The sequence below is a fragment of the Ursus maritimus genome, unplaced genomic scaffold, assembly GCF_017311325.1.
Source record: "Ursus maritimus isolate PB19 unplaced genomic scaffold, ASM1731132v1 scaffold_19, whole genome shotgun sequence".
In the NCBI taxonomy this organism is placed as follows: Eukaryota; Metazoa; Chordata; class Mammalia; order Carnivora; family Ursidae; genus Ursus; species Ursus maritimus.
The window spans coordinates 26782759-26802476 of NW_024424341.1; the positions used below are offsets into that span (position 1 = coordinate 26782759).

At 44.2% G+C, this 19718-nt stretch overlaps 1 protein-coding gene and 1 long non-coding RNA gene across 10 annotated transcripts; one reads left to right on the forward strand and one right to left on the reverse strand.

Annotated features, from left to right (window-relative positions):
* Positions 1 to 801: 801 nt before the first annotated feature.
* Positions 802 to 1687, reverse strand: LOC121103434. The gene is made up of 2 exons (XR_005835619.1): positions 932 to 1687; positions 802 to 847 (listed from the first exon to the last, which is right to left on the reverse strand). It is a non-coding gene; the product is annotated as an uncharacterized LOC121103434 (long non-coding RNA).
* A 101-nt stretch (positions 1688 to 1788) lies between these two features.
* Positions 1789 to 19192, forward strand: ZNF821 (zinc finger protein 821). Of its 9 annotated transcripts, XM_040633542.1 has the most exons (10): positions 1792 to 2114; positions 2774 to 2835; positions 4042 to 4129; positions 5441 to 5557; positions 10546 to 10665; positions 12474 to 12599; positions 15241 to 15386; positions 16055 to 16159; positions 17307 to 17473; positions 18238 to 19192. In XM_040633542.1, the coding sequence occupies exons 6-10, from the start codon at positions 12518 to 12520 to the stop codon at positions 18890 to 18892; spliced, it is 1155 nt and encodes a 384-aa protein (XP_040489476.1). In that variant the 5' UTR covers positions 1792 to 2114; positions 2774 to 2835; positions 4042 to 4129; positions 5441 to 5557; positions 10546 to 10665; positions 12474 to 12517; the 3' UTR covers positions 18893 to 19192. The 9 variants fall into 9 exon arrangements, with proteins under 9 accessions (XP_040489475.1, XP_040489479.1, XP_040489473.1 ...); XM_040633538.1 differs by lacking the exon at positions 10546 to 10665 and having other exon boundaries at positions 1790 to 2114; positions 2555 to 2835; XM_040633540.1 differs by lacking the exons at positions 2774 to 2835; positions 10546 to 10665 and adding an exon at positions 2555 to 2722 and having other exon boundaries at positions 1790 to 2114.
* The last annotated feature ends 526 nt before the right edge of the window (positions 19193 to 19718 follow it).

The window sequence follows — 19718 nt, forward strand, 5'->3', positions numbered from 1 at the left end:
ACATGTGCTAAATCTTTTTTTAAAAGATTTATTTATTTATTTATTTATTTATTTATTTATTTAGGGGAGTGTGTGTGTGCATGTGCGAGCAAGGGGAGGGACAGTGGGAGAGGGAGAGAGAATCTCAAGCAGACTCCCCGCTGAGCACAGAGCCCAACCTGGGTCTCCATATCACGATCCGGAGATCATGACCTGAGCTGAAATCAAGAGTCAAATGCTTAACCGACGGAGTCACCCAGACAGCCCACACTACATCCTCTTTCTCCATTCATCAGTCGATGGACATGTGGGATCTTTCCATAATTTGGCTATTGTAGATAATGCTGCTATAAACATTGGAGTGCATGTATCCCTTCAAATTAGTATTTTTGTATCCTTTGGGTAAATTCCTAGTAGTGCAATTTATTCCACCTTGCATTCTTATATAAAAGTGTCTAAAAAACTTCTGGTTAGATGAAAATATTCCACTTTCTGGCTACCTAGAAATTAACATTTAAAATGAAATTAAAATGTTTCCTTAACCGAAATAATTTCTACCTAAATACCCCAGCCACAATGAATGAATGAATGAATGAATGAATGAAGCTGCTTACCACACAATTGTGAAGGACCAAGTTCCTTCAATACAGCCATTCTCCCACAAGATGCAGACAATGATATCATCTCATTGGAGATTTATGGGAAGAACATTTTGCAAGAACACTTTATGCAAATACCAGGACTTGTTGCTTTAAAAACACGGGTCAGCATCTTCATTAGCTCTTCTTCCTGGGGCCAGGAATCACAAGGACTATTTGCCTAACGCTTTCATATCTTCATTTTACTTAACCCTCTGATTACAAAAACCCTATGAGAGTAAGGTTAAGAACTATTACATTATTATCCAATTTGCATTTTAGGAAGTAGAGGTTCAGAATAGGGACTTGCTCACCAGGCTGGTCAGTGGCAGGGCTGGGACTCAAGGCTAGATCTTCTATTACCAGATCCCATTTTCATTTCTCCGCATTCCCTACTTCAGGTAGGCTCTGTCAGAGGCAGTCTTAGGCATTCTTCAAGAAGACGGAGTAAGAGGAAGGAAAGAAAAGTAGTGAGGAAATGGGGATGATGACAAGGGGACTTCTTACTAGGAAGTGCGTCTAACCACTTTCAATTGCCCCAAATGCCCCTTAAGTGGCAACAGTGCCAAAGTTACTCTGCTCTGTATCTTAAGCCCCTTGGTCTACAGCTACTGTTATTTTACTAGTTAAGAATCATGTTGGAGACTTAAACGCCTAAAAGAAATCTAAAGATTTTTCTCCTCTAAGGTTCTGACAGCGGACCTTGGCCCCTCCCACAAAGGCCCGTGGCCCCTAGGTCTTGGTCACATTAAATGCCTTGGGGGTCGAAGAAACAGCGAAGTTTAGGGGGAACCAAGGGAAGGGGGTTTGGGTTGGGGGAGAGACTCAGGTTGGGCTAAGGAGGGGGAGCCTGCGGTGTGTGGTTGGGGGATGTGGGTTTTGTGGCTGAACTCAAAGGTGGGGTAAGAAACCAGTATCGGAGCTGACTGTCAGGGCGGAGTTCACAGGTCCAGGAAAGGATACGGGACCTGTGGGGCTGAAGGGGCTGAAGAAAGACCAAAGAGGAGGCGAGGCTGGGTGGCCCCCGGGGCGCAAGGATGGAGGCGAGGCCCCCCCTCACACATCTGTGATTGGACACTCCCTTAAGTCCCGCCTCCCCAGACCCCCTCTCCTCTAAAGCCCCGCCCACGCCGCCCGGCGCGCGCCTGGGGAGCGGGGAAGGGGACCAGCCTGGAGAAGGGGGGAGGGAGAGAGGAGAGGCTCGTGCACGCGCCCCACTCGCTGCGGGTGCGCGAGCAGCGCGCTCCCGCCGCCCGCGTCGCCATCTTTTCCCCCTCCGTCTGTCTGTCTGCCGTTGGCTTTGTCCGTCTGCAGCGCCGCCCCTCGGCTCCCCGCCACCGGCTTGGCTCGAAGCCGCCCTCCGCCTGCCGGGGCCCAGTCCCGGAGAGCCCCGGCCCGGCCGGCCCGAGCTGCGGCCCGGGGCCCATTGTCCGGCAGTCCTTCTGTCCGGAGGCGGGGCCCAGGGACGCGGAGCGCCGCGGAGCGCCGAGGCGCCGGGTAAAAAGACCCCCGTCTCCTTCCCTCCGGGGCTAGGCTGAGGATGCAGGGGCTCCTCGCCCTCCCCCTTGTTCGCCGGCTGTCGGTCCTTTTGTCTGTCTGTGTCTGGGGAGTGGGCTCCGGCTCGCTGGACCGGGGGGCGGGGGCAGCCCAGGCGCCGACGCTCCCCCAGCGCCGGTTCCCGAGACGAGGCCGGACTCAGCTGGCTCCCCACCAGCCGTTCCTCTTTCAGTCCCTCTGGCGGTCTCGGGCGCGGGAGGGGCGTCCGCGCCGCCGCCCTCCCGCCGTGGGCCCAGGTCGGGCAGGGCCGGGCACGGCCGGGACGGCCCCGGCGTCTGACAGGCTGGGGTGGAGCTGGGGGAGGGGGAGGATGGGCGTGGGAGTGCAGACCCGGGTGTCAGTCCCGCGTCGCGGTCTCGCAGAACGGCTTCTAAATTTAGATTTCTGAGAAGACTGTGTCGTCTGAGGGTTTGTCTGAGCCGCCTGGGAAGACCTCTGGCTTTTGTCGATAATTCCTGGAAATCTACCTGTGCTCATGCTTGAAGAAGCCAAAGGGACCATCTCGGCTGATTGTACACATGCTCCAGACCAAAGAAAGTGGGAACAGGGTCAGTGAGGCAGCTACGTGACCAGCTTTCTTGTCCTCTCCTTTGTGGCAGATACAATCACTGGGATTCAGGCGAGTTTACTTTGCTCCGTGGGAACTGCACCAGAGCTGGAGGTGGGAGTGCACCCTCTTTTTTTAAAGATTGAATTTCACCTGTTTTTTTCATGCTCAAGTCTGTGGTGTGTTCTGGAAGCTGCAACCTAGCACCTGTGGGAGAGCAGGGACAATGTTACGGGGAGATGTTGGCCCCCGTCCAAAGGACTATTAACCTCGTTCTAAAGACGAAGCTTCCTTCCTTTTTACATAGAACCCCTTGTAAACCTGAATCTCAGCGTTCACCTTTCTTCCTGTCCCATTTTTTCTTCCAGATGGTGATGTTAAGGCGGCTCTCCATTTACATTTTTTTGTTGGTTTTAGATTCGGGCTTGGGAACAGAGGCAGTGTTAAAAGTAAAACTGAATGAGTGATTTTTAGGACGATGTGTCTATGAATTTTAGCTTTTATTGCCTGTAAAACTGTTGTCTAACCTCTGAGATCTTAATGTGTTCAAGAACGCACTTACACTGCCGTTTATGTATGTATGTATTTTCTTATGTATTTTCTAGAGTCCACGACTCCACAGGCTTTCTTTTTTTTTTTTTTTTTTTGAGGCAGAAAAGGGTGTTTGCTTGTTTTTTCCCTTAATCCCTCAGGTGTGAAGTCCCATTGGGTACCATCTGGTCAGTTCCCCATTCCGCCGCTAGGAGGATTGTGAGATTCAGTGGACACTGCCTATTTGAATATGCAGATACTCATCTGTGTTTCTGACTTGCAGCTTTAGTATTGAACTGTTGTCTCACCAAGATGATCTGAATTGAGTCTGTCTCAAGTTATTTGGTCTTCATTCAGAAGGATCTTCATTACTTTTATCTCACAGTTTCAATTTCTAATCTTGAAGAGAAATTTTAAACATTAGTTAATATTTCATTTTTTCTCTTATATAATAGAGAGGTATAGCTCTGCAAATTTTAGAAAAAAATTATAGACATCCTGCATTTCATTCAACTTTCTACCTTGTGATTCCACAGAGTTAAAGGAAAAGACCCAAAGTGAATATTCCTTCACTGCTTCCATTAATAAAGTAACTACTTGATTAGAAAGAAATGACCTATGCAAACAAAACTTAGCACAGAGAATACATACCATTAGCACTCAGCATATTGCCCTCTAACTAGTTAAAATTGATTTGTACTGTATACATTTGGAGTTGGGGTTTTTTGGTTTTTTTCTGTTGTTGTTTTTTAATTAAAGGTCTGAAAAAGAACTGTGTTTGATATGCAGATATGATAGAAGACTGCCTGAGAGCTGCTTCCTTTGCCACTTCCTGTGGAGGCCTGTCTTTGCCATTTGCGGTTTCTTTCTTCTTTTGGTAAGGGGAGGCAGGATCTGATTACAGGTCTGAGGTCCTTTCTAGCTACATCGAGAGGAGTTAGTTGGCATAACAGGAGATGAGTCTTCACTAACTGGAGGGCAAAGTATAGTTAGCAGTAGCCTCTCACGATGCCTCTTAAAGCATTAAACTACTTGCTTATTCAGTGTAAGTACAATTTGAAAAGGCAGGAACTGAAAGAAAACTTAGAGGGTTAACAGGTCTATATTCTTGTCTTAGTAGGAAAGAGAATCTCTCTTTTTAATCTGTCTATTTATTTACTGTGCCTTTCATAGAAGATTTCGCAGTTTTCACTACTAATCCATTTCAGACTCTCTAACAACACTTACTGCTGGGAAAGTCTTTCTTACAAACTAACCAGGAACCTCCAGGCTTACGTATCTGTTCCCTCCAATTTCAGGGAAGCAGATGCAGGTCTCTGCCGCACTTCTCATTTGGGGAGCTTTTCTCTTTGTTCTTCCCACTGATCTCTTTGCTACATAGAGGCTGGATTGAAAGGAGGCACTGAAGTTATTAACTTTGACCGCCACTCCAGAGCATGTGAGCAGGGCCAGATTGATGTTCCACACTGGGGTGTTGAATTAGTACTCAACAATGTGGATGGCATATGGCTTTTCCGGTGAGAGCTCATCTTCAACATTGGAAGCCTGATTGCATTTAGTGCGCTGTCATCCTCAGTGCCCAGCATTGTGTCTACCCCACAAGATAGAGGCTCTATTTTCCATGTTGATTTCATTTATAGGTGCCTAAAAGTTTTGAGACATTTCCTGTCTCACAGGGATGTGATGCTTTGTCACCTCCAGACAAGATAACTTTTTGAAAAAAACACCTGGAGGCTCCCATTTGTGCAGATTGCAGGGCTTGACTTCCAGTGGGTGTATACCATGTGAGCTACCACCCCCTTTTCCTTCCTTTTGCTTCTTTTTGTATTCACGGGGGTTATCCTTTTGAGCCTGCAGTGCTTCTAAAGCTGTTCGCCTGAGTTTTTTGCTTCTTTTTCTATCCTTTTTCTATTCTATGACCTTGATCGTGATCAATTAACAGTATTCTGGATTCCACAGATAGATTTAGAGTGGAATTCTCTAAATCCTTTGAAGGAGTCCCCTCTTAAACTTCTTGGGATCTTGATGTTGTGCTAGAGATCTATTCATTTCTTTCTTGTTAAAATTCAGTTATTTATAACTGGTGAGTTTTATATACTCAATAACTATTTTTAAAGTCTTTTTATCTTTAATTTTGTCTAACTTCTGGGAAAAATGACATGTGCTAACAATATCCTTATTATCATAGGTCAGCATCCTGCAAGGAGGTAGTAACATATCCAGTTGTGAAACTGGGAAAGGACAGAGCTCTCGGATCAGGGAAACATGTCCCGTCGGAAACAGACAAATCCAAATAAAGTTCACTGTAAGTACTGGGTTTTGTCTTCTGGAACCTGGGAACATTGAGGGTTGAAGTGAAAGAGTAATCTGAATTCAGGTGAAAGCCTCAGTTTGTGCAGGAAAAAGGGTTAAAGAGGTTGAACAGGATGGGTTTAAAGTGCGTCTGGTTGCTGGAGGAGGTGTTAGAAACTTGTTTTAGTAGGTGCACTTGATTCATCCTTAGTATTCACATTAACAGACGTTTATAGTATATCTGTACAAAGCCTGTGCTAGATGCCAGGGCTATAAAACAACATAAAGATATATGAGGCTATCATGTAGCCACAGATACATAAAGTAATATCTAAAAACACAAGACAGTATATGCTGAGTGCCATATAGGGGTGCTGCAGACTGTGTGTACTACAGAAGTTAATAGGAGGGAGTGAGTTTCATGGACTGAGGTAGCAGGGAATGCTTCGTGAAAGAGGCCCTAGACTGTGAACTTGGCTGGACCTTAGAAGGTAGGAAGTGGATTTTTAAGAAAGGAAGAAGGAAGAGGGAAAATCAGGTGGGGGAAATGATGTGAGCAAAGATACAAGAAGGAATGCACAGGGGCTCCTGGGTGGCTCAGTTGGTTGAGTGTCTGACTCTTGATTTTGGCTCAGGTCATGATCTCAGGGTTGTGAGATCGAGCTCTGCATTGGGCTCCACACTCAGCATAGAGTCTGCTTGGAATTCTCTCTCTCCCTCTGTCCTTCCCTCCACTTGCACATGTATTCTCTGTCTCTCTCTGTCTTTCTCTAAAAATAAATAAATAAATAAAATCTTAAAACAAAAAAAAGGAATGCACATGTTCAGGGGATAAGGAGACTGTATGAAGCAGAAGTTTTATTTATTCAGGTGTCATAGGACACAAGATGAGGTTAGAGATGTTTCACTGTACATTGTAGAGGCCTGAAGGCCAGTCCAAGTTCATACTTTATACTGTGGACTATAAGGAGGTACCGAAGGTTTTTGAGCGGAGTAAATGGAGTGACATTTAGAATGCAGTGTTTTAGGACTATGAAGCAGTGTGTGGGATGTATCCCATGAGGGAAAGACTAGGTATGCATTATTGCCTTGCATTGTTTCTCAACAATTTTATATGTATGTTTTATTTCATCAATTAGACTGTAAAATTCTAGAGGGTAGGGGCGCCTGGGTGGCGCAGTCCTTAAGCGTCTACCTTCGGCTCAGGGTGTGATCCCGGCGTTCCAGGATCGAGTCCCACATCGGGCTCCTCCGCTGGGAGCCTGCTTCTTCCTCTCCCACTCCCCTGCTGTGTTCCCTCTCTCGCTGGCTGTCTCTCTGTCACATAAATAAATAAAATTAAAAAAAAAAATTCTAGAGGGTAGAGACTATGTCCCATTTATATTCCTGCTATTCCTCTCTACGTCTAGCACTGCTTATAGAGGATGTTCAAAAATGTCTCTTTAAATTAACATTAATATATGTGTGCAGATTTGATGGAATTAACCAGTTTCCTATGATCTGGGCAGATAAGCATCCTCACCGAAATGTTTAAAAAAGAGCCAAATAGTACCCTATTATTATGGAGGACTGACTACACAAGGTACAGGAACATCTGAAGAGAATTCAGTGGTATAATTATAACAGGTTTTTTCTTGAGGAAAGAACTTCACATATGAGAGAATAGATTAGTCAAGGAGTTTAAGATAAGAGGATTAAAACTTATTAAAAACACACTGTATGCCAGGTACTATATACCTTGACTTACTGGGTAATTTCAAGAGTGAGAGAAGAAACAGTAGGAACAGAGGAATTAGGAAGATTTCAACACTGTATAGGTTAATGAGATTAGGGTGGCAAGCCTCCATATATGATTAATTCTTCAACTCAAGTCTTGGAAAGGTTTTATAAGAGAACAAGTTTGATGCTTCTAGGAGTATATTCTGGAATAGGTGGGTGTGGAAGTCTGCTTAATATAAAGGTGAGTGAGTAGTTGAGGAAGGGTTTAGAAGTTGCTGCTTAAACGGTGAAATGTAGTGGGCCTGAGTGTGATGGTTGTTGAGAGAGACCTCTCTAGCCCAGGTAATCCAACCCAGAGGTTCAGGAGGATAGTCTTCTCTCTGGTTGAAAATGAGTAGTAATAAAAGATACAGATGTGACCCCAAGAAGGCAGGGCAGGAAAAGGTACTCTTAGTACAGATGAGGGGTTCACAAATAAGGCAGCCATAGGAGTTGGGCATTTACCTATAAAAGCCACCTGTCCAAAAAGATTTGGTTAGATTTAAGGAGAGTAGCTGGTGGAGATGATGGGATGATTGTGATAAGGCCAGGGAAAGCCAGTGAAGGCTTGTATGGTCTGTGCCTGTGTCCACAGAGCTTATATCCATCTGCTGACTCTCTTCCTACCATAGCTGAACACAGGATGAGCTGGTATTGGGTCAGACAACAGATGAACAAACAGGCCACGGAGAAGAGAGTATCACACATCCACAGCGGCAGAAATACAGTTTCCAGAGCGAGTGAACAGCATATTGTGGTGGAGTGGGTGGGACTGTGCAGGCTCTATGGTGGGGACCATTAAGAGGGCTGTGAACAGAAGTATTCAGCTGCAACTAAAAAGCAGACCCCCAGGGAGGGGCTGTGTTCAGTGATGCATTTGGGTGGGGAACCGTGGAGGCTTCTCAGGTAATAGACTAAGCCTAACTAAAGAAGAAAAGACACTGAGATTTGCTGGTGTCTCAGGACTTTCTACTTAGTGACTGTTTGGGGACTGAAGCCGATCCTGCCATTTTCAAAAGGGCCTCTTCTCATCACCCATGACAATAATGGCAAGTAGGAATAGGTAATTTCAGTCTTCTGGCCACTTGAGTCTCCTATCCCCTTGCAGTGAAATAGAACCAATCAAATGTATTGAATTTAATGCTGCTCATCTATTTAAAGTAAATGGAATGGACTCAAGGTCTGGGAGGCAAGAATGTCTGCACAGGCTTTGCTGAAGTGTTAAAGCCAGTCGGCACTTGAGTAGAGTAATAGCAGAACTCCATTACATCTGCCTTCTGGGAAGAAGGTTGTGTGGCATGAAGCTCAAAGCCCGCCTAAAAGAATGTATTAAGAATCCCACTGCTGTAGCCTGACAGCATTTGTCAGATCCACTTTAGAAGCCAGCGGGCAGGCTGCACTGGCAGTTCCTCGGCTTTCCTCAGGACTGTCTCTGTATCTAAATTACCTTCTTGATCTCTCCTGTCCCCAGAATCATCCAGGCATAATCGTGTAGTTTGCTCAGTTCATTAACAGATTTGACACAGAGCTTTCTGAATAAAAGCCCAGAATTGTTAGTATCAGAGAAACTATGGATGGGCTGTTAGACCTTCCTCATCTCACCTCCTTCTGAGTACAAGTTTCTGTCAGCTGTTTCTAGAGAGGTTGAAAATAGAGTCCGTTGTACAATCATTTGGTGTGTTTATGCCAAGCAAACCACTAAGAAAAGGAAAACTTTTTTTTTTTAAAGTTTTTCTTAAGACACTTTTGTTTTCACATTACAAAGTACAAACAAGACTAAAAACTTTGAACTTCAGTAAAAGCTTCTCGCCTTTTACAGAGGAGTAGGGAAAAAAGCCTTTAAAGTCCCTTCTCTTCCAAAAAGCACAACTTGTTTTGTCCTTATTCGTTCTGTCAGCATCCTTGTGAGGTAAATGGCTGTGTTCCCAGCATGTGGTAGCACCTTGGGTTACAGAGACTGTCAGCTGGAATGGAATCCTAAACTCCTCATTCCCAAGATTAGCTCATTTTTTTCTGAATTTGACATCTGCTCTCTTAGAATTTTTTTCAGCTGCTTTGCTTTACTTAATTTCAGTCAGCCAGAAATTGCATTTATTTAATTGAATCAAGGGGTCAATACAGAGAATTGTAAAATCTTTGCCTTTCTAGTAACTTTCATCCCAGACTTCTCATCTGTTCTCCAAACTTGCTTGGATGGCCTTCTTCTTGTCTGGTCTGAAAAACCTTAGCCAAATCAAATAGCATCTTGATTTCATACCAAAAAAAAAAAAGTAGCACCTTGGTTTTTACTGTAGAGCTTAGATGACTTGTTCTCAACTATTAATAGACAAATAAATACCAATGTTACATTAAATAAAATGGTTGCCCTACATTAATATCTGGAGACCTGAGGTTTTTTTTTAACCTACTCCAATAGTCTCAAGATAGAAGGAAATAATAATTCTGCATTATAAAAAAAGGCAATTATATAACACTTCTTAAGCACCAGTATCTCTATGGATCCTATTTGACTTGAGTTACTATGACACACTTTTAGGTATGTAAAAGGTATCACTACTTTTAGTATCGTAGTAAAAGGTATCACTATCTTTTTATGAAAGGATAATTCTGGACAGTGGGATTTAGAGCTTAGGTAAATAGTGACTACTGAAAGATCATTCACGTATCTTCTCCTATGAGATATGCCAAAATCACTTTTTTAATGGTTTTTATATATTTTCCTTTACATTGATGTTTAAGGTAGGAATAGCCCTGAGGAATAAAGTTTCCCTTAGCCTTTTTCCCAAGTCGGGAATAGAACCAAATATAAGAGCACAGCTTTTCTTTCCAAACTGCCAAAAAGGAATAACAGAATTAATTTGTTCCAACTATCGTAAGTGAGATTGCCAGCAAAAGTCCTAGATAGGGACGTCGTATGGGATAGACTCTTCTCTGTTCTGTGAAGGCCTAAATATTTAGATAGTATCAACAGGCAAAAATATTGAGCTCAAGTTGATGGGTCTAAACTGAATTACTAGTTGATCTTGAAAGGTACTTATCCTTTTAGATGCCCTTCTACTAATCCAATGGTAATTACCTAGTAAGGGAAAAAGAAGTATTCTTCCTATGTTATAAACCTAGTTTGTTTCTGAGTAGGTTTCCTTAGAGATGAGAAGTGTCACTGATGAGAATGGTCTGCCCCTTGGTAATTATCTACGGGTATATAACGTGTCCCTTAGTGCCATTTCTGCCCATGATTTCCAGGTCCGAAAGCATGCATCCACCCAGAAGAATTCAGTAACTAGTCCAGTTGGCCATGGTCTTGTGGTTACAGTGCAACCACCATGAAGAAAAACATTTTCTTTCTACAAAAAGGATGAGGAGGTGCTGTAACAGAATTCACTGTTTACTTTCCCTCGCAGTAATTTATATCCAGTTTGTGATTGTGATATTTTGAAAATGGACTTAAAGCTGCTTATTTTTCTTTTACCTGAGGTCAGTATGGCTAGAAGATTCACTTGAACCCTCACCACCTCTACTCTTGATCAGAGTAGCCCCAGTATTAGTTAGTCAGCATGGTAACTCACCACAGTATCAGAACCATCAAAATGATGTTCCCTTGTCATTTACTGGCCTTGAGAACAGTACTTTGGTATTTGAGGTGTAGCATCAGTTTCTTATGGTACGAAGGTAACATCATTGCTAGGATCAGAGCCATTCTTCTCACACAGAGACAAGTGTTTGTTTTCAGCAAAACCACTCTGATGAACCATCTCACCTGCTTATAGCTCTGCTTGAAAGCAGTTTGAAATACGGATATTAGAGCTGTATGGATCAGGTTTGAATACTTTGCTCTCCTATAAGCCTTAATTCTCTCTTGAGTAAAATACGGGTAGGAATACCTACCACATAGAGTTTTGCAGAGAATTAAGATAGAAACTATAAGGCACTTAACATAGAGTCTGGAACTAGGACGTGCCAAATAGTAATTATTAGTGTTTAACACTTAGCAGATGGATGCTCACTGAATTTTTGCTGAACAAATGTCTAAGTGAATCACATGAAGCCTACTTCATATTAGTTCTGTCATTGCCCACAGACTGATAGCACAGGTCAACTGACCATTTCTCCTGCCTCATTGTATCCTGGCTTGGAACCCGAGCCTGTTTACTTTCCTTTCTCTCCAGTAAGAAAGCGCCTGGCCTCTCGTCAGACATTTCACTAGGGCTTTTTATTATTCTCTCTTGGTGGCTGGAGAATGGGGACTGTAGTTTCCACTCTGAGATAATGGAAACCTCGAGAAACCCAATTCTCTTTTCTCCTTACGCCTGGCCTCTTGGAAATAAAAGAGCACTTAAAAGTTAACTCTCCAGCAACTACACAGATCCTAGGCAGAGTTCATCGAAAGTAAATGCATATTCAGGGACAGGTCCAGGGCTTTTGGATATCCCATACAAGAAAAGAAAAGAAAAGAGAAAACACACCACATTGACCAAGGAAACTAGATAACAATATTATTTGTTGCAAATTAGTTGGTGTCTTTCAGGAAGTTTGTTCCTTAGCAAAAATGAGTTCATATAATTATCTGTTAATCTATTATTCAACCAGTTGTTGATTTGCTTGTGGTTAATTCTGATAGACATAGAAGTAGAGTCAAGGAAGAACTTCCAGAGCATGTCTTGGAAGGAGGGTGGCTGAAAGGTGAGTTTAGAGAGATTGTTATTTGGAAGGATTATTTGAAGCACTTGTTTATAGTCAGAGGTAGACACTGGGTCAGGGCCATAATGTTAGTACACTAAGAATCAGAGATTGTGCCCAGATTTGTTGCCCTCTCTTTATCATCCTGTCACTTTGCCTCTTCTGCCTCTCTCACCAATCCTGATGGAAGGTTACAAATGGAATTGAGATTCTGAAGTTAAATTAGTAAAGTAGCAATTGATTACCTTTTGAAAGGAGTCAAGATTAGAAGGATTTAAGCAAGTGATGCTTTCTAGAGCATCTGGCTTACTGCCCAGGAAGAGTAGCCTCGCCCAGAAACTCCAGGAGGCAGCAAGCTGACTTAGAGATGGATGACCCCACCGCAGGGTACCTGCCTGTCTCCTACCTTTGAATGGTCTGACTTTCCAGCCAGCTTCCCTGGGGATATATGCTGCCCAGCTGGTGGCCTGACTATTTTTCCTTGTGACCACCAGGGGATCAAGTATTTGCTGGGCTAGAAGAGCAAGCCCGCCAGGCGATGATGAAAACTGATTTTCCTGGAGACCTTGGCAGTCAGCGACAAGCTATCCAACAACTAAGAGATCAGGACTCCAGTAGCAGTGAGTTCTGCACCTTCTGGTAATGACTCAGGGCAATGGGAGAAGAATTATCAGAGTGTGTGTGCTCTGGGGATTGTGCATGGGGGTTGGGAGGAAGACATGAAGAAGGAGATTTGTGGATCCTCAGTGTTCCCAAAGGTGTTCTAAGGTGTATGAGCATATGCTTATCCGGAGAGAGGACAGGTTTGGCATTATGTTTTTTTTAACTCACGGACTGCAGTACTTGGTGCAGTGCCATACACAGAGAGGTTTGTGATGACTGTGATTGGGCAAGGGATCATTAGTACTCAACCTGTCCCTGGCTTAGGTCAAATGAAAGGAATCTCTTTTTCCTAGAGTCTATGTACTCATTATTAACAAAATGTAAGAGTGGCATTAATGAAATTTTTGCTTGAGGACCCCGTTTTAATGTTATATAAGAGAATTTCCTTACTAATGAGATTATGCATCATATGAAATGCTGAAGTCAGAGCACCTCGCTGGCTCACTTGGTAGAGCAGGCAGCTGTTGATCTTGGAGTCGTGAGTTTGGGCCCCAACAGTGGGTGTAGAGATTACTTTAAAAAAAAATCAATTAAAAAAATGGAATTTAAAGAAAGGAATAAAATGCTAAAGTCAAGGTGTTCCCACACCAAGTCCTAATAAATCTCTGGAAAGAGTAGGAAAAGACAGTGGCAGGTAACTAGCTGACCTCATGGATCATCTGTTCCATGACCTGCCTGCACAAATATATTTTGAGATGTGTTGTTTCCTAGGATGATTTCCTTACTTTACTAATCACACCCGTCTGATATAGGTTGGTATTACTGTGAATGCAGAGTGGCATTTTTTATTTTTCTCCACATTTGAGGAGTTCATCAGCCTTTTAGGCACTACAGTTTCCACTCAAACTAATAATCTAGCAACAACAAACAAATAATAATTTAGTGTCTAATTGCTTGGGTACAGAAAAGTAACCCAAAGATTTCTAGAAAACCCTTGGAAGCCGCCAGTTTGAGTAACAGGATAGGAATGGCAACATCTATAAAATCTAATAGGTTTCCATTCTGGAAAAGCTGCATCATCCCTCTAGATGGCATACTTATTTTTAAAAAATCATTTTAGTAGAGAGATGTGTTTGGATTTTTGATCAGTCATGTAATGTGTTTGATACAATGTTGTCTTAGACTAAGTTTACAAATATTCCAGATAAGCTGGTGAGAAAATATGGTATGATTTAATCTGTTCCAATCCTTCATTACTGAGATGAATTCAGATGAAACTTTGGGCTAGGGAATAAGGCATACATACCATAGGTCCTTCCAGGGCCCAAATCCAGTCCACGAAACAAGTAGAATGTCTAATAGAGACACATGTAACTACTAGCAGATGATTTGGTTAGACTTTCTTATGAAGAAAAGGAATGTAATCAGTTTTGCCCAGAAACTGGTGGATTTCAAAATTACACAAAGGATAGTAGAGAGAAGACAAGAAGCACTGTTAGCTAGGAAAGCTGAGTCTCACAGGTGAAAGTCTGCCTTGTATTTCTCTTGCTCACAGTCAGGCCCGGGAATCTATGATCTAAGTGTGGTTGGGATGGGGCTGGAGTCTCACAGCTTCCCTAGGCTTGGCTTCCTCTTGTGATCTTCAAGGTACTAGCACTTCTTTTTTTTCTTTTCAGAACAAATTCCCTTTTTTATCATGGTTTTTAAAAAATCTTCCCCCCCTATTTTATAAGTAATAGGGGAAAACATCAGTCCACAAAAACCTTGCAGATCCCCCAGCCACAGGCAGACACCCCCCACAGCCATGTCCTACCCCCTAAATCAAAACAAACTCAAATCTTACTTTAGTCACAAGAAATTATATTTCATCCTAAAGAATGGCCTGTTCCCTTCACTTAATGCAGTCAGTTATCTGTCAGATAATCCAGAGAACCAACACAAACAATGGATTTATTTAGCCTAGAATTCTGAGGTACTAGCAGAATAAGAACACCCTGAGTCAGATAGCACAAAAAATGGCCAAAGGTTGGTTGCTGTGCTCTTTTTTCTGCTGGATTGAACAAACCTTTCCCTATAAGGTGACATCATTTTTAACTAATTTACTACTGCCTCCTTTCTTGAGAAGAGGGAGAAAAAACTTGTTGGTTTTTCTCTAAGTGTGCCTTAGGGTTTGTTGGGAGAGAAAAGATCAGTGGGACTCAGAATAGAATAGTACATGTGATACCATTGGAAAAATTGTGCAGGGGATTATGGAGAAAAGTAAGTAATAAAATCAGTGAGAAGTGTGGGTAAGTCAGAGTGGTGTGTTGTGGGAATGAGCATGGTGTGAGGTGCGTGGGAGGTGTGATTTCACGTATGAGATATTTGGGAATCATGTGTAAGAAGAATTATTTTTATGATAATGTACAGAACCCAATAACTACTGTCTAATGCAATTTTGCCTCAGATTTTCTCTTTCGTGTAAATGGCATTATAAACAATAGCTATAGCTCTTCCACCAACATGATTTGTACCCATCTATACAAACTGTACATTGATATAAACTATTATGTAAGGCCTGAAAATGTTTTCCATTATAGCTACAAGCTCTAAGGTGGAAAGCAATTCAAGATGTATTCATGGAAAAATCAGAACAAGTGACCAAATTGTATGTTCCAGGTGACAGTGAGGGTGATGAAGAGGAGACCACACAAGATGAAGTCTCTTCCCACACATCAGAGGAAGATGGAGGGGTGGTCAAAGTGGAAAAAGAGTTAGAAAATCCGGAACAGCCTGTTGGTGGGAATGAAGTGGCAGAGCATGAGGCAAGTGACAACAGCTCCCGAGTCCAGGACCCCACCTCGCACCCTTCTACTCGGCCCTGATGCGCTTGATCCACAGTAACGGTCTTGCCTCTGGTGGGCTCCTGGGCCTTCATGTGAAGCCCTTCTTCCTTCAGAGCTCCATTTACCCAACCTCACACACAACTCTCATCACACCAGCTTTCCTATCCATCCATATATCACTAACCCAGGTACAGCTTCCCCACTTCTTTCCAGACAGAATATCTACTTTTGCAAGACTATCAGCCGACTTCCTGAAGCGTACTCTTGAATATGCTTGCAAATATAAGTCCGAGTGTTACCTGAGGTGCCATCTTTTCTCTAAATTGCTTCCTGAGGATTCCTGCAAGAAGCAGAGCAGGAAGGAAGCTAATCTTCTCTCTGCAGAGTTTAATGGGGGAGGGGGGATAAATCAGCAATCCTGGGGCAGCCCTGTGTCCTCGGGGCAGGAAGCCTGGGAGAAAATGAAGATAGAAGCAAATGTGATTCCCTTTCCCTATTACTTTTCCCTTCGGTCCATAATGGGAACTTAAGAAAAACAAGTGATATCAGGTTGTGTTCCTTTTAACAGGATACCCTGTTAAAAGAGGTAGGGGCAGGGCAAAGAGTGGTAAACAGTCTTAATGAATTGCCTACTTGTTGAATTGCAGGTCACGGGGAACTTGAATTCTGACCCCTTACTTGGACTCTGCCAGTGTCCCCTCTGCCAGCTAGACTGTGGGAGTCGGGAGCAGCTGATTGCTCATGTGTACCAGGTATGGGTTGGGGAGCCACGCACTCTGGAACACGAGTGCCAGCAGCTCGTTTAGCCCTTGCCTCCAGCTCCCAGGGGAACCTTGGGTTGTTGCTTCCAGTAAGACTCCACTCCAATCCCTAGAATGTTTTAAAGAATAAGTGGGATATGTTGGGTGAACCTGTTCTGCGTTCCCAGACAGACACACTATGAAAATTAAGTATTATTTTTTTCCAAATTACTTAATGCATGTTTGTTTGTTTGAGAGGGGTGGGGCAGGGGCAGAGGGAGAGAGAGAATCCTAAGCAGCCTCCACACCCAGCACGGAGCCCAGTGCGGGGTGCAGGGTTGGATCTCACAACCCTGAGATCATGACCTGAGCCGAAATCATGAGTCGGACCCTTAATCCACTGAGCCACCCAGGTGCCCCAGTGCATATTTTAAATAGCGACATAGAAACTAACGTTAATAATGAGGTCTTGTTTTAAAGAAGAAAAAAATGAATTAACATAAACGTTTCTGTAATACTAGAGAAAGTATAAATGAGGGGATCAGAAGAACACAAGCTTGTTGTGCTCTTTTTCCCCCGATCCAGTCGCAGAGCACCTGTGCCTTGTGATCTGTATTAGAAAGGTATTAGCACACATGGCAGCCTTGGTTTTACCGTAAAGATAGTTTGTTCGTGAAGGGAGGGCTTTCTTTAGAAGATTGTTTTTAAAAGATTGAAGAAAAGGCAGGACAAAATGCTTTTGGATACCAGTCTTCCTAGCCAGCTTCTACACTTAGCCTTCACTCCTCCCTTAATACACACCTGTACCTGCACAGTGTGAGGCAACAGATAGAAATTATCCCAAGCATGAATTCTTTGCAGGTTTTGAAGAGGGCTCTGGCTCTGGAGCCCTATTGTTTACCAATCCAGCCACATGTTCCAGAATATAGTCAAAACTCAAACTAATGAAATCTGAACAATAATCTGAATGGCCTGGCCCTTCTGAAGGCCTGTTAACACAAGAAACTCTTACTTTTCCAGGTGCTAAATGGGGAGAATAGTTGAAAATCCCTTGTTCTGAGACTAAGGAAAGGGGACATTTCCCAGAAAGCAGTTTCTAAGTGGGTGTAAATTATCTTAAAGGTAGCATGAATTGACAGATTAAGGCTCTGTTTTACAGCACACTGCAGCAGTGGTGAGCGCCAAGAGCTACATGTGTCCTGTCTGTGGCCGGGCCCTAAGCTCCCCAGGGTCATTGGGTCGTCACCTCCTAATCCACTCGGAGGACCAGAGGTCTAACTGTGCTGTGTGTGGAGCCCGTTTTACCAGCCATGCCACGTTTAACAGGTTAGCTGGTCACCTAACCCTCGTGCTCTGGGAACAAATTACTCGGTGTGGGTTCTGCTTTCCCAAATCAAAAGAAAGGCTAGAAATAGGTAATGCAAGGGCAACTGACTCTTCGGAAATACAAGTAATGAAGCTAGTAAATATGCCCGTTCCATTAGATATCCCCAAAGGGAAATGAATTCTCATTTCTTTCCCCTATTAGAATAATATTTTCAACTACAAAAAAGTGGGTGGGGGGAGTCCAATAACATTCATGATAAAGCTTGGAGAAGTTATAGGGTGCTGAGAGGCCCCTGATGTGTGAGGACACAGTCTATACTGTGTCCCAGGAAGACTGGAACTGTGTGAATTGTGTCCTAGTTAAATTTGCATTCGGTACAATGCAGAGTCGGCCATGGCAGGAGGGGTTGAGCCAGTGGACTCCTCTAAAGGCGGCCTCCACCTCCAGAAGGACTGCCATTTCCACAGTAGGACTGCCTTGCACAACTCTTACAAACAGAATCAGCCAGCTGGAATGAAAACTGCACATTTGTGGGGGATATCTGGCAGTTGGCTCAGTCTCTAACTCCAGGAGGGCTTTAAAACTTGGTAGACACCCTAGCCCAGAGAAGGTGTGGGGTGGGGGTGGTAGAAGAGGTTCCCAAGTCCTCAAGGCTGACCCCTAGTGGTGAACTTGGAGCAACTGGCCTGGTAGGACAAGAGTCAGAGCTGGATACCTGAGTCTTGCTAGGAGACACTAACCACCCCCAATTTTTGTATTCCAGCGAGAAACTCCCTGAAGTACTTAATATGGAATCCCTACCCCCAGCCCATAGTGAGGGTCCCTCCAGTGCTGAGGGGAAGGACATTGCCTTTAGCCCTCCCGTGTACCCTGCTGGAATTCTGCTTGTATGCAACAATTGTGCTGCCTACCGTAAGCTACTGGAAGCACAGACCCCCAGTGTTCGCAAGTGGGCCCTACGCCGACAGAATGAGCCGTTGGAAGTACGGCTGCAGCGGCTGGAACGAGAGCGCACAGCCAAGAAAAGTCGGCGGGACAATGAGACTCCGGAGGAGCGGGAAGTAAGGCGCATGAGGGACCGTGAAGCCAAGCGCCTGCAGCGCATGCAGGAGACAGATGAGCAGCGGGCACGCCGGCTGCAGCGGGATCGGGAGGCGATGAGGCTGAAGCGGGCCAATGAAACCCCCGAGAAGAGGCAGGCCCGGCTCATCCGGGAGCGGGAAGCCAAGCGGCTCAAGAGGAGGCTGGAGAAAATGGACATGATGTTGCGAGCTCAGTTTGGCCAGGACCCTTCTGCTATGGCTGCCTTAGCAGCCGAAATGAACTTCTTCCAGCTACCTGTGAGTGGGGTGGAGTTGGACAGCCAGCTCCTGGGCAAGATGGCCTTTGAAGAGCAGAACAGTGGCTCTCTGCACTGAACCCGCCTGCCCTCCCACTCACCCAGGTCCACAGGGATCCGTGTTACAGCCACCCACAGAGCCCTGTCCTTACTGCCAGAGGAAGGCTTGGGTTTGTTGCAGGTGGACCTAACCACCTCTTGCATGTGGGAGCAGGATGATGGGGTCAGCAGGGAGCCGGCTTCAGGCAGCTCTGGACGAGGGAGTAGGCACTCCAGAGAACTGGACTCCCAGCCCACTGCTGCAGGGCATGCTTATAGGACTGTGGGGCCCAGTGCCACCCACGGAGTTGTGAGGGCAAATAAATTAATTTTATCTTTACTGGCCTTTTTCTGCTTTTCTCTCCGTTTCATTCTAGCAAATGAAGTGATCTAGGAGAGACCTAGCTGGAAATTTTAGGCAGGGACTTCTGGCGGATTGTCTTCTGAAGGGAGGGTGCTCCTCAGTTTAGGTGGCCCAGAGATCCCTCGTTTGGGCCTTTACAGGTTGATGAGGCGTTAACTATGACATTAAAGAAAGAACCAGTGCTGACCTACTGGGTCCATTCCCACAACCCTAACAAAGATCATCTCTGGTCCTGAAGTCCACTTAAACCTAGCTTACCTTTTCCAAACTCAGAAGTAGACGCCTTTCCACCTAACTGGCATTTTCTAAAGAGATGCAGTATTTAGGCTAGGTATTGGCTACTTTTCGCAGCAGACTGCAGTTTGTTAAACTTTAAAAGTTCTATTCTAGACAGCAGTCACCTTCATTTAGGAACGTGTTCATAGAATTAGCTCTAATATTAAGGTCTATAGCACCAAGAACTCTTGTTTGAGAGAAGAGATGATCCATCTTCTTATTTATT

Excerpts from the sequence above, each read along its gene's own strand:
- ZNF821 (XM_040633541.1), top strand. The coding sequence starts at position 5,518 with ATGTCCCGTCGGAAACAGACAAATCCAAATAAAGTTCACT. Across the intron at positions 12,600-15,240 it reads AGATCAGGACTCCAGTAGCA|GTGACAGTGAGGGTGATGAA; the intron begins GTGAGTTCTGCA and ends TGTATGTTCCAG. Across the intron at positions 16,160-17,306 it reads TGATTGCTCATGTGTACCAG|CACACTGCAGCAGTGGTGAG; the intron begins GTATGGGTTGGG and ends TCTGTTTTACAG.